Source organism: Nannobrachium achirus (assembly GCF_963921795.1).
Source record: "Nannobrachium achirus genome assembly, chromosome: 2".
Taxonomy (NCBI): Eukaryota; Metazoa; Chordata; class Actinopteri; order Myctophiformes; family Myctophidae; genus Nannobrachium; species Nannobrachium achirus.
Window position 1 is genome coordinate 62,812,275 of NC_137811.1, and position 14,459 is coordinate 62,826,733.

The following is a 14,459-nucleotide window of genomic DNA, read 5'->3' on the forward strand; positions in this document are numbered from 1 at the left end:
CATACACAATACAGAAATTAAAAGATGTAGAAATTCATTGCCACAAATCAAACAAATGTGCAAATCTGTAACTAAAGACATCTGGTTAAAATAAGCATGTAGTGAACTTTTTTACTGCAGGATCCAGCAGCTTAAATCACCATCTACAATGTAGATGGTGATTTAAGCTGCTGGATCCTGCACAGTAGATTCTACATACTGTACACACATACTGTATATAATGTACACGTATACATATATAGGTTTTATTTAAACACAGGTCTGGTGAGAATCAATACCATCTTACCTTCAAAAAGCATATCAAAGACTGTTAAGGCTTTGAAGGTGGAATATGCTAATAAACAAATGCTGAACAGAGCTCTATTAATATGTAGACTTCTTTATATTATGCTTTGACAGCACATAAGGATTATGTATACTGTACATGTTGAACTGTCTTCTGGTATTAGGGCCAGGCGTCTACCCAGCCCTGAGACCAATGGGCAGCCCCACCCACCCCTTGTCATTTGCCTGTGGGCAACTAGTGTCTAATAAAGTTGTATGTAGACCATCCAGGAGTAGTCAAGGAAGCTAGGGAGTAGTGGGCCAGTATTCAGATATACATAATACAAGCCAGTGGGGCCAATGTGATGGCTCTGTGGGCTGAGAGAGATCTCTCTCTATAGTTGCTGCTACTCAAAGATTGTCCATTTCAGATCATGAGAGACAAGCCAGTGGGCCAATTACATGAGTTATATTTACTTTGTGGGCCGGCCATTCTTTTTAATGGCCGGCCTGGATGGGCCAGGAATGGACCGGCCTTTCGGGAGTTGTCCCGCTTTTCCCAATGGCCAGCACGTCCCTGCCTGTGTTCCAATGGATCCAATTAGTTATTTAGTCACAAGCTCTTGTTGATACTTTCATTGGTTAGTTATAAAACCAACAGAATTAACCACTTTAGCTTTCACAAAATAAATCTACAAACTACGTTAATCAGCTGTTTTCTCCCACAGTCTTCTGCAACACTATAAATTCTCAAAGTAGAATTGCTTATAGAAATCTACAACACTAAAGCAAAGTAGCGTTATTTTAAGGAGGTGGGGTGGGATATGGAGTTAAAATTTCTGCCTGACAAATGCTGTTCAATGAGGAAAAGCATCTGGGCCTAATCAACTGAAATGTAGCCCATTTCTACTTTGATATCTGGGAAGCATTACAATCCGTAAAAAATAACCTTGTTTTGCATATTATACATGCAGTAAATCAAAGTTCATGAGTTTCATATTTCATGGATGCTGGAGCAGAGCAGCATGAGATCACATACCGTCATACATGGATGAATCAGATCTGTGCGGGTGCTTGCATCAGAGCTAGAATGTAATTGGGCAGAGGGTCACCGTTGGATGTTTTTCAGGACAGTGTGGAGCCAGCATTTAATGTGTGCTACCATGTCCTGCAATGGCATTGAGACTGGGGGCATACATTCCCTTGTACCTCATGCATTTTCTGGGTGGGCTTTACAAACTGTCCATACAGCCAAAATGCTCAGGTAATGGTCATCATGGTCTGGGACAATTTAAACTTCCATCATGCGAGACAAGACGCCGGGAGTCAGATAGGAGCCAGAGTCGTCACAAACCACAACTAGAACTGCACTCTGTCGAGGTGCCAAATTGCGTCTTGGGCACAAGTAGACCAAGTATGGCCTACTTGTGCGCCAACGTCATCATTAACAGCCAATGAGGGATCAGCATTCCTGGTAATGCCAGGAATGCTGATCCCTCATTGGCTGTTAATGATGACGTTGCCACAAATGCTGGTCTCTGATTGGGCTACGGACTTAAACAAAGGACACCGACATACATACCCAGCCGATCGCAGTGCTTGCTGGCACAAGTAATAAACATCATGTGGTCTGTGTACTTACGGTTGAGCCACCAGGCACCCAATATTTACTTTATTTATAGAAATAGCAAACAGTCAATACAATGAAGAACATGATGTAACATGATTTAACATGGCATAATATAGAAACTACCGTCCTTGTGTAAACGTAAGTTTGTAGAATTACAGAGCTTCGGACAATACTGAAACAACCCTTCTCACATATAGTTTTAGTATATTTTAGCAGCAAATGGCATTTTGTTAGGCAACCCAAGACATTGATGTGGAATCTGGCCTTGTTCAGACTTCAGGCAAATACGATTTATTTCTCAAATAGGATCTTTAGGACTGACTGTGTACACACGGTTATTTGCAAGTGATCAGATTGGATGTGTGTGTTCAGACATTGGCGACCTATCTGCATTGGTTGCTGTGGTAACATCTGTTCAGTGGAAAGGTTTTTCTCCAGTGTGATAGGATGTATCCTTCATAACAAGGTACCAGTGTGTTAGGCTGTGTATCCTTCCTAACTAGGTACCAGTGTGATATAGGATATAGGACCAATTCCACCAAGGAATGTGGTTCAAATGTGAAGGCAAAAATCAGTTTCCATGCATTTTTTTGCCATTGAGAGTATTACCAATCTGGTTTCAATCTGGACAGACAAAAAATCTGATTTGCGATGCGAGTCTGAACATAGCCTGAGATTCAGTGAAGAACTTTCTGTTAGTTGACACCGTGTTTGCATTCAACATTTCTGTAAATGTTGCTGAGTTCTATGAGGGCATTCCAGTGTTGTGGGGCACAGTTCAGATTTGGCGCAGAAGACAGTAATCAAGAAGGATGGCTTAAAGGGCATGAATTCACCATATGGATCAGAGTCACAGTTGATCTGAAAAATAATGCAAGCAGTGGTGAAGGGGAGGAAGACAAAAAATATGATTAAAAAAGAAACATTCATTCTAACCACTTTCAATAATTCAAATCTTCAAAATGTTTAAATTAGTGGTCAAAATAACTGATCTGACATGTCACATTGCAATGTGTGGTGAGCTTGTAGATTTGCTATTCTAGCCATTTGTCACATGACTAAGTATATACAGTAGGACTTAGGTGTTTAAAGTGTAAGCCATCAGAGTATTATTATTATTATTTGTATTTATCTTTTCCCAAAAAAATGTATCCCACCATTTTTGTAACCCTTTTTTTTCACAGTGTAATGTGATCCTGGGCGCTACATGAGTATTATTAAAGTACCTGAGAGAATGAAGTGAGGAATAGATGAGTGTGGGAGAGACCAGAGAGGGAAGTGTCATCTGGATCTTTATGTAGTCTCTCATGATACGCCTGAGAAAACAAAATGCAAATGTTACATGGTTGACTTTTAGTTTGTCACATACAAAATATATATCTAAATACACTGTATGTGGAATTATTATCTATGCTATTGTACTGTCCTGCACGGTGTCATCTTACATCTGTGTCTGTCTTGGTTTTATGCCCAAACAAACCAAAAAAAAATCACAATCAGCTTGGCTGGCACTGCTGGGGATTGTGCTGTGCTGTCATCAGTATTTCGGCACCCAGCATTGACCGGGTTATTGTGTTGGAGAAATCATTTTTAGAGTTTTGAAAAATCTTGAGTTTTCTTCTTGATTTTTAAAAGCGAACATTTGCAACTCAAATATTTGCTTCTGGGTGGTCCCTGGAACAACATATTTTGAGATGGGGGTCTGCGGCCAAATACATGTAATTGTGGGGGTCCTTCACATGAAAAATGTTGAGCACCACTGACATAGAAACATAGGTTTTTCAAAAAACCTTAGAAAGACAGACGACACAAAAATATTCAAAGCCTTGCATAAAAATAGCAGATCTACAAGCTCGCAGCGGGGCACTCTGTGCTGAGCTGTGAGCTTGTATATCTGCTATTTTTCAATAGTTAAAGCATAAAATAATGGTTAAAGTGGTTCAAATGGGATTTATAATGACGGACCATCACTACTGACCTGTAGCGCCACCTGGAGTGCAAAGTACTGCACCCATATCTCTTGTAGCTGTGCTGCAGACAGAGAAAAGGCTCCAACCCTCCCTGGTCCCTCTGTTACAGTGAGGTAATGATGCCACACACACTGCCCCACAGCCCGCACCGTCTCACTCTGAGAGTCAACTACAGCCCAAGCACACCATTAGTCCATTTTCACAGTGTAGAACAAAGTAAAGTGGGGAAAAAAACCGAAAATGATACAATTATGAGCACATTAATATGGAGAATGATGAGAAACGATTCATATTTGGACAGATTAGATTATAAAAGAACTTTGCACACCTGTAGACTGACATGGAGAAGACCATGGGCCGAGCACAAAGGACTCGCACATCGCCTTTACTTGCATTTAAATATTTATTCATAGAGAATTTATTGAGTTCCTCCCAATAAATATGTGAAGAAGACAGGTTCAACTTCAAAACAATGACCTTCAAAAGCTTTGAAGGCCACAAGCTTTCAAAGTCACAGGACATAATAAAGGTTTACTCATATATACTGTACATAGCTACAGTATACAATACATAAATGATCCACCATCAATTTCCATCATAACAATAGTTTGGGCTACACAGGAGACAGACTCTAAATGCTGTTTGAAGGTTAGGCTACTGCTCTTTGATAATGATATTGCAGTCAACAGAAAGTATTGTTTTAACTTACTGTTTGGCAGAAGAAGATGGAGGATATCTTTGGCAATCAGAAAACCCAAAACTCCATAATTAATTGCCCTGTTTCAAAACAAAACAAATTGCCAAGTGTTGCGTCATTGGTATACTGTACGCATCGCATACTGTATGATAGACCACTGTGAACTGTGCTTGTGGTCTTCAATCAATGAGTACACCACTTACTTAGGATGTGTTGGGTGGAAGAGGGGAGGGACAAACATTCCCATGGGAAAGACCAGCTCATTGCCCAGGATGAACGGCGAGACAGATAAACTGAAGAGGAAAAAAGAAATAAGATAGAATGAATACTACATTTATCAATACAACCTACATTGTCATGTATTTCACCAATTCTCATAATAAATCGTAGAATGAGCCTCAAATCCACGCACAAAACATCAAACAACCAAAAGTGTCACACCATAGTCCACAGACATGGCATTGGTCCACAAACTCTTTATTCTGAAGCGCCATTGGTCCAACAGTGTGTAATTAATAACCTTAACCTAATGCTCTTTTCTGACTATTGGACTTTCAGAATAATGGAATGTTGGACCAAATCCTAGAAAGATCATGTAAGTATGAAGTACTAGGATTGGGACAAGAGCTAAAGGAGTTTAAATTAATAATAAATGGTAAATGGTGCATTTATATAGCGCTTTTATCATACACCGATGGCGGAGGAAACCATGCAAGGCACCAACCTACTCACCGGGAGCAACTAGGGGTTCAGAGTCTTGCTCAAGGACTCTTCGACATTAACTCAGGGGGAGCCCGGATTCGGAATAAGAAATACAAGTCTGACAAAAGTGCTTTAGTATACTGTATATGTCCCATATACAGTATACCCCCAGTCTACTTGAATTACAACGCTGTCTCTCAGAGACAGCAGTATAATTCAAGGAGAATGGGGGTATAGGGTAGTTCTTAAAGATCATACAGTAGTTTTCAGTTTGAGAATGAACGGAAACAACTGCTTACATGTCAACCTCCTCGGTCTGAGAGAAGAGTTTGTTGCGTCTCTTTTGCTGCAGGGACAGTAGTTGGATGTAGTTGGCAAAATAGCTTTGATTGCTGATTGTTACCTAAAATAATGCAGATATAAGTATCATCGATGAGCCTCTATACCCACATGGGCCTGTTACATGCATGTACAGTAACAGTTGTAAAGATGTCAGCATCCTGGTTTGACAACATTGAGACAGTGCATGACTGAGATTCCAAAATCCAAAGGCTGTGCAGTGTGGAATGCATGCATCAGTGACTTTGTAATAATTATTCAAACCTAAAACAAATAAAATGCAAATAAACTTCTGTAACATTATAATATGTACCTCAGAAAAAAGTTGGTCAAGTTCAGCTTCACTCTGGATCTGAGGTTTAGTCCAAAGTCTTGGAGTTAAAGAGTGAAACTGGAGGGAAGACAGATGTTCAATATTAGTTCAATATTAGATGGCAATATAGTCTTAAGAATTTCAAAATGTCACCTTTTACCTTTTTCATAACGAGCAGACGGGACTTCTCATCTCTCCAATTTAGAGCAGACAATTTAGACTTGATTGCGTAAAAGATACTCTGAATCATCTCCTCTGCCTGTAAGACAACAAAAGTCAACCTCAGCTGAAACTTCGCGTAACCACTTAAACCCTATAGAATTCATTGACCGTGGTCGTTACTGTACCTCTGTGTGTGCAGTCCTCTCCCTGAGTAGGTGTGTGAGGATCGAGTCAAACCCTTTCTCGGTCTCCAACACACAGCTTCCCCAACGAGGGACGGCCTGGTGAGGAATTAACATTGGACAGGACATCATTTTTTTTAAACAGTTTACTTATGGCATTTACTCTATTCGTTGTATAACTAACTACATAGGGATGTAGGACAGAGAGGTGCATCCATCTGTAGTAGATGAATCCCCTATCCTTCCATTTAGAATTCTAGAAGCCAATGGCCTAGTGGTTAAGGCACATACCACATCTGGGCTCTATTTTGATTGTCTTATGTACCTGTCCATACTGTCTCCGACCACAGACCTTTTGTCTGAAAGGTCCGGTTCAACTACAAAATGACGTCACTTGCATCTTCTGAAAAGCATTACCCTGAATTAGAGTTTGGAAAGCTGAACTCTGTCTCAGACGAAAAGTTTGGCAATCAAAATACAGCCCATAATAGGCTCTAAGGCCGAGCCCGACGCTGCCTGTCACTCCCCTTCTCTCCCTACCCGTTTCCTGTCTCTCTAGTATAAAAAATAATTCTCGACATTGGTGTCAGGTAGGACATTGGTTCTCAAAGTGGCGTCCAGGGACCCCCAGGGGTCCTTGAGAGAGATCCAGGGGGTCCCCAGCTAAATGATAGTTAGAAACCAAATGGACCATCATGGGTATGTAACTCAGAGAATGTACACTCTCCAAGTTAAATTAACATTCATATTACAATATAGATTGGGGTCTCAGAGATAGAAATGCCATTAAATGGGGGTCCGTAGCCTAATGCATGTCAAACTGGCCCAATTTTAATTTCAAGGACCCCCAGTTTAACTGGGGGTCCTTGAAATTAAAATGGTTGGGAATCCTGGCTAGAGCCCTGGCATATATTTTTTAAATGGGGGTAATAAGTTTCAATTTGGGGGTCCATGACATGAAAAAGTTTGTGAACCACTAGGATAGGACACCTTCTGGTTGTAAGTTGCCCTTCCCGATGGTCTGCCCTCGTAGCAGAGAACACGCTGGTCTTCTCTGAACAGGACATGGGGAGGGCGTTCAACAGGGTGAACATGGGGAAAGCAGCTGGCCCAGATGGCATCCCCAGGTGGGTCATCAAGACCTGTGCTGACCTCCTGGCACCCGTATTCACCACCATATCCAAGCTCTACCTGGCCCAGTCCATGGTCCCCCGACTCCCCCCACATGCTTCAAGAGGTCAACCTTTTGTCCCTGTACCGAAGAATGCCTTCCCAGCTGGCCTGATTTTTATTTTATTTTTTTAATGTTTTTGCCTATAACGACATGCCCAAAATAGGGACGGCAGGGTGAATGTGGTGAAAATGTACCTCCTCTGTGTCCCCCAGAGCCACAGACAAATTATACTCCTCCTGAATGAACCTGGAGTCCAGGGCAGGTATGAGGGTGTGAAGGAGATTGAGAACCATGTAGGTATGAACCGGACCACTAGAGGGAGCAAAAGGAACAGGAAAAAGAAAATCTAAAAATGTAAAATGCAAGAAATACCTTGTGAGTGAGTGTCATTTGTTTGTATGTCTCATCATAATCATACCTGCTAATCAATTCGAGCTTGTTCAGCCATTTGCTGACAATGCGGGACATTTGCTCAATGTAGGGTAAGTTATGCAGCAGGACAGGGTCCTCTTCCCTGACTGGGTGAGGATGGAATGCAATCTGTAGACAGCTGAGCCAATCAATGGCTGGGGCGCGAGCCTGTGCACACAGTTGCATAGAAGAAAGAAATCTATGTACAGTAGTTACCATGGAGTTTTAGTCACAGTTTTATCAGGTATTCCGGGGGGGACCCCCAGGGGTTCTTGAGGGGGTTCCAGGGGGTCCCAAGGAAAATTTGTCAATATAGCATCAAAATCAGTTGAATCATTTTCACCCCTAATGTGGATCGGAAGTATAAACTTTATACTTCAGCTATTAAAAGAAATCCGATCCACAAGTAGATGTAGATCAGCTATTTTTGAAGAATCTTGAAGAAATACGATCAATTTCAACTAAACATATGTTCTCTCCTGGGAGTCCCTGGCACAAACCCTTTTCAGATGGGGGTCCGTGGCCTAATATGCATCAATTTGGGGGTTCATGACGTGAGAAACTTTGAGAACCCAACCACTGCTATAATTCATAGTTCATACTTGGTTAGGAAAAAAAAATAAATTGGGCTGCCAGCGTAACAGAGCCGAACGTTACCTGCAGGTCTCTGATGGTCTTGCGCTGGTAGAGCTGACCCTGCAGCAGCCGATAGGACAGGGGGGAAGCGGCCACGGCCAGCTCAGACGACAGGGCGATGAACATGTAGCCCACGTGCTGCAGGGTGCTGGAGGGAGCGCCCAGGAGAGCCAGGTACCGCTGGCAGGCCGCCAGGAACAGACGCACGTCCTGGGCCAGGGAGGAGTGGCAGCGTTAAGGGAAACATAGGGTTAACATGGGGAGAGACACCAGTAAGATGGCTGGATATCGTTGCCGTCGGGTGGAAACCTTGTATGTCCAAAAACACCCCTTTTCTATTATAACTAGACCAGGTCAACCTGGTTGTGCCAGACCCCCTGTCTGTCATCATCATTTATGACATCATGCCTTTTGTAGGCATGTCATCATCATGTCATCATCATATATACCCTTTATATAGAAAACCCGGACAGACCGACATTTGCTTATGTAGGCCTACCCATTTCATGGGTCTGGCAATAATTCTAAAGATAGTGAAAATAGCTGATCTACAAGCTTATCAGCTATCTTCACAATATTTGTGTAACATTCTTGTATGACGAAGTAGGACGTTCATTTATGTACGAAAAATATAATATAATATAAACTACGTTAAAATATGGAGATAAGAGGTTTTGGCCCAACAGCAACGATATGCAAAAATAGATGTAAATGTGCTGAATAAATCCTGGAGCTATTATGGGATACGGCCACCTGTGGTTTAATTGTGTAATTCCGTGTCTTGCTATTCCATTGGACGGGGATCAGCAGGTCTGGCTGGTCAATCTGTCGACAAGGACACTTGTGTTTAAGCAAGCTTATAGATATGGTTTTTCGCTATTTCTGAAAATACCAACCACTTATATTTTTGTTTACTGGGGTCCCCCAGGTCTCTATACTAGGTCCACTAACATTTCCCTAAACAGCAAAATTATTTGCTGAAAATAGCCAATCTACAAGCTCACAACGCATCAAGTTGTGATATGTTGTGATGCATTGTGAGCTTGTAGATGTGGAATATTTGCCTCGGAATAGGGATACTGGGGTTCAATGTAATGACTGAAATGTTTTCTTCGTGGTACACACATAAGCTTAATAATTAAAACAAATAACAGAAGAACAAGAGTTTGCCATTGTCCTCCCAGAAGAGTTGGCAGATCAACCAAGAAAGCAGAGATTTCTGGGAATTAACAGAACAGTTGAATGAACATGGTTCTTGGCCACCTTCTGGAACCACACTGGTATAGCCTACACAAACCTGAATGTATTTCTTCTTGCTCCCACCGTCGGGGTCATTTGGGTCTCTGCCCACATAGAGGTTGAAGAAAGGGAAGGTGAAGTAATCTCTCATCAGCAGGCTCAGGGTGGAGCTGACGTCACTCCGATTCCACTGACCCGACACCGACCAGCCACCCAGCTACACATGAACAAACGCAAATGGGAAAAATAAATAGCCCACAGGTGGTGGCCACCAGGGGGCCAATAGGAAAGCAGAGGGGAAAAAAATAAAAATAAATCTTTCATATTCAATTCATAAGATTATTATGGCAGTTTAACCACTTTCAACCTGCCATCCCTTTGGGCATGTCAATGTCAAAATGTTTGCAAACTTTCCAAAATTTCCAAATGTACCCAAAATAGCAGATCTACAAGCTCACAAAGTATCCCAGCATTGGCGAGTTGTGAGATTGTAGATCGGCACAGCTTTGTTTCTGTTCCGTAACCTGAATGCTGAATTGAGTACTCTAGTCTTACCCGTCATGCTACGAGTTGAAATAAAACATGGATATACCAAACTAAACGAAACAATTATAGCAAACAAAACAAATCATGACACCTCTGGTTGAGGCGAATTAATTAGTCTAGGAGAACAGGCACTCTTGGTTTCCGTCCACCTGATGGCGTGAAGTTACAGTATATTATCTATCTGTTCAAGACTGGATCCGAAAACAGTAAAAGTGTGAAAAGGGCAAAATCTCGATAATTATGAGAAAATGTTCTGCCTCAACTGTTCCAACTTCCAAGTACTCGAGTATTGATTTTGAACTCCTAACTTCATCAGTTTGACTAGCAGTAGTGGCTGTGAAGGGCAGATCTTTGGGGTGCAAGAAGTGAAAAGCAGGGCCTTGTTTTAGAAATACATCCATGCTACATTTTCTTTGCCTGGATGAATAAAAGTAGATTCACAGTGTGTACAATAAATGCACTGTCCTCACCTTCTGGATGAGTGAGAAGAAGGGCTCTGCTCCAGCAGTCTCTATAGACCTGGTGTCCATACAGGAACGGTAGAATCCTCTGGCCTTGTGTACAGCTGAACCAGACGGGCTCTCTGTGACGTTGGTCGGCTTCCCCGTGACACTCTCTGCCTCTGACAGAGAGACACAGTAAGACATGAAGACAAATCCCACAACTCCCATTTTTCACCCAGTGCCAATTGGCTAAGCTGTAATCCAGGGCACTACTTTCCCTCTGCCAACCTGAGGAGGGCCCAGAACTGAGCTCATGTTTCCTTCAGTACATGAAGAGTGAGCAGGCTGCTTCTTATCACCTGACAGGGGGGAATTTCCCCAGTAGGACGTAGCATGTGAAAGGAACACGTTATTCCAATCAGTTCCTTTCCCCTCCATCAGGCACCCTAGCTTGCCAGGGGGAGGCAGTATTGAGACCAGGATTACTGCATGTTTTTGTGAGGGACATGGGGAGAACATGCAAACTCCACACAGAAAGGCCCTGTCGCCAACCCCACCTAGGGTATGGGCGCTGATGACGCAGGGGAGAGAACACGCCCCCAGCGCCCACAGCATCCCCAGCAGGAATCAAACCCAATCATTCTAGGATCACAGAAATATTGTGTGGGAACTTGAATATTGCGTGCAATCCCAGCCTGGTGTCCATATTTTGGATAGGCTATATCATCATAGGTGAAAATGTTGAAAGAAATGGTCAAACATGGTCAAATGGTCAGAAAGAGAAAATAGCACGTCTACAATCTTACAATGAGTCGCATTGCGATGCATTGTAAGGTTGTAAATTGGGTATTTTTACTATCCGGAAAACAGTAAATATATATAAGAAACCATCCTGATACTGGTAGTATCAGGATGGTGACACTCGAGTGTCATCTGGCACCACACCATCCAATATTTCTTTTTTTTTTACTAAAGATGAAAGGCTTCACACACATATGGGTTTGGGGTTGGGTTAGTCTTTAAATAAATGCAACTGCAGACATGTACCCAAAATCTCCCTGAGATACTGCAGCAGTGCAGTTCTTCGGTCCAATGTTTTCTCCCCAGTCTTCCGACTTATGTCTTCTTTCTCCTTCCTTTCCCTCTGCTGATGTTGATGTTCTCCCTTAGCCCTGCGTGGCCAGACAACGTCACTGTTGTTTTGTTCTGAAGGATTGGTCTGGTTCCAGGCTAGTACTCCCTTGCCCCTCTGTCTTCCCTTGGTGGTTGGCGAGGGTCGCTCTGAGCCACAGGTGAACAGGAAGTAGGCACATGGCTGACTAAAGGGGTCGACCAGCAGACGGGCTGAGGCGCTCTCACAGGCCTGGGAGAGACATGGAGTGACTGGGGAAAAGAATCACATCCTCACATTAGACGTGGATTCAAGTATAAAATAAATGCATACTACATCAACAAAACATGTCTCAGTGTTGAGATCTACCCATTTGTTACATGAAATACCCAATTGAATATTTTCATTTTGTTATCGTGTTTGTGAAAAGCACTATGAGGGTACGGTCACACCGTGCAAATATTCTAACTAACTATGAGAGTGGATTCAGCCAATGCATTTCAATGGGAATGGCATTGATTTATGGTCTTGCGCAGCTTTCTGCGTGCCAGGCAGACCTTGCGTTTATGCTGGAGCAGATAGGTTCTCACATAGATGCTGGTTTTTCCCCTAAATCCAATCGACAAGGGGGTGATTGACAGGTGTGTCACAGGCTTTGGGACTAAATACGCTCTCTGCATTTAGTCAGCCTCTCACAAAATGAGTTTATCAGCTGGCAGCCATACTTTGGTGTGACCGTATCCTAAAGTGCAATAAAAAAATAAAGTAAAATACGATAGGTTTGCACAAAACTGCCTGACTGTGTGTGTGACAGAGTCTGTCTATAACATCCAGCTGTCTATAACAGCCAGCAGTGTGAGCAAAAAAATCAATGGCCTTTTTTAATGTTCAGTAGTATTAGCCTAATATTTGGTTGTAACTGAACCATTTATTGAAAAGATCATCGAATATTAAAAATGCTAATCAATAGTGGAAACTGCCCCCTCAGTTGTGCTGGGATGCTTTCTATCTGTGCATCTTGATGTACCTGCTCCACCCGGTTTGATTCCTCTGCCGTCTGTCAGGACTTTGTCTCTCTGCTGGGAGTAGTACAGCATGCCCAGAATGGAGGCACAGAAGGAGGAGCCCAGGAGGAGGAGAAGGAGCCTTCGATGGTTTGTCCACACGGACTTGGCCTGCTCAGCAGGCTGGGGAGGATGGAGATGGGCGTGGGGCTGGGACCCTGGCTGAGAAGGTGGGAGGCTTTGAGGCGCTTGCTGGGAGAGAGGCTCGAGCTGTAGCTGCTCGTGTTGCTGGACCTGCAGGCTGGAAGGTTGGGGTTGGGATTTTAGCTGAAGAAACGGGATCTCAGCTTCTGGCTGTGATGATAGCTGGGATAAGGACGACTGACGCTGGAAATGAGTAGTCCAGTCAATCTGTGGTTTGACCCAAAAGAAATCGCAATAGTGATCATTCAGTTTTTTTATTTTTTTTATATGATCCTTAGGGTCATCCAAATAACATATTACACGTTTCCTAATACATAATTAGTGGTTCAAGGCAAATTCAGGGGTTGAAATTTGGGGCCTTCATGCCTTCAGCATCATAAATTAAAGCATCTGTGCTTCTGAACATGCTACAGGGTAAACACTGCAACTATCGTACATTGTAGCACATTGCAGAGAACATTATTTTCATCTGCTGATGGTTGTATCATTAGGTTATACTGAACTGAGCTAATATATAAATTATTAGAGAAAAAATTGAAATTAAGTAAATTCTTTTTGAAGAATCGTTCAGTTTCCTCTGAACCTACTTTTTCCAACAAAATTTTTCAACAAAAAAAAGGTTGGGTTCTATAGCACTGGAAAAGTATATAAAAAATAAATCTGCTTTCAGTAGGATGTGAGGGTTTTTTTCATGATCCTGAATCCAATGCAAGCATTCGTTTTGCACAAAAACATTCCTTGGGCTAAAAAACAGCCCCCACAAAACTGTGAAAAGTCATGACTCATCACTAAAGCATAGTTTTATGGTGCCTTTTTTAGCCCAAGTAATGTTTTTTGTGCAAAACAAATGCTTGCATTGGATTCAGGATCATGAAAAAAACAGTAATTTGACCCCTCACATGCTACTTAAAGCAGATTTTTTTTTATTATTATTTTCCTGTATAGTAAAGTTAATTGGACCCCAACCTTTTTTTGAAAAATGCATTTCTTTGAGTGGCTAACATGCTTTTTGGAAAAAGTAGGTTCATAGGAAACTTTGGTGCTTGTATCACAAAGTGAACGATTGTGTCACTAATTTCCCAGGCTATATCACTTTATGCATCTTCCATCACTGTGCATGGTATGACTGAAAACACATGACATATTATATGGATGGTGGAGTTCAGCTACATACCTCAGTGTTCAAGATTTTATCAAACAGTCTAATAAATTGCAAGTTTGCATTTGGCAAGTTATGACAATCATACATAAAATGCAAAGATAAACAAATAGTAATTGAAAGACTGATGGAGTAAGAGAAGGGACCCATTTGGGTCATGCTTCTTGCTAAAAAAAACTATTTTATTTTATGAAGAAGCTTGCCTCATGCTGGAGTTCACACTCACTTCAGATTGGGACGTCTGAATCTCTGTTGGTTGCATCCTCTGATGTC

The 14,459-nt window shown here is 42.1% G+C and overlaps 1 protein-coding gene across 1 annotated transcript; it reads right to left on the reverse strand.

Moving 5' to 3' along the window:
• Positions 1 to 2,611: 2,611 nt before the first annotated feature.
• Positions 2,612 to 14,448, reverse strand: kel (Kell metallo-endopeptidase (Kell blood group); the record flags this gene model as incomplete). Its single annotated transcript, XM_080743345.1, has 18 exons — positions 2,612 to 2,755; positions 3,121 to 3,210; positions 3,873 to 4,033; positions 4,574 to 4,641; positions 4,765 to 4,854; positions 5,563 to 5,666; positions 5,916 to 5,993; positions 6,076 to 6,174; positions 6,263 to 6,358; positions 7,628 to 7,745; positions 7,852 to 8,012; positions 8,502 to 8,690; positions 9,228 to 9,305; positions 9,778 to 9,936; positions 10,736 to 10,887; positions 11,756 to 12,091; positions 12,847 to 13,124; positions 14,390 to 14,448. The coding sequence occupies 18 exons, from the start codon at positions 14,446 to 14,448 to the stop codon at positions 2,612 to 2,614; spliced, it is 2,460 nt and encodes an 819-aa protein (XP_080599471.1).
• Positions 14,449 to 14,459: the final 11 nt, after the last annotated feature.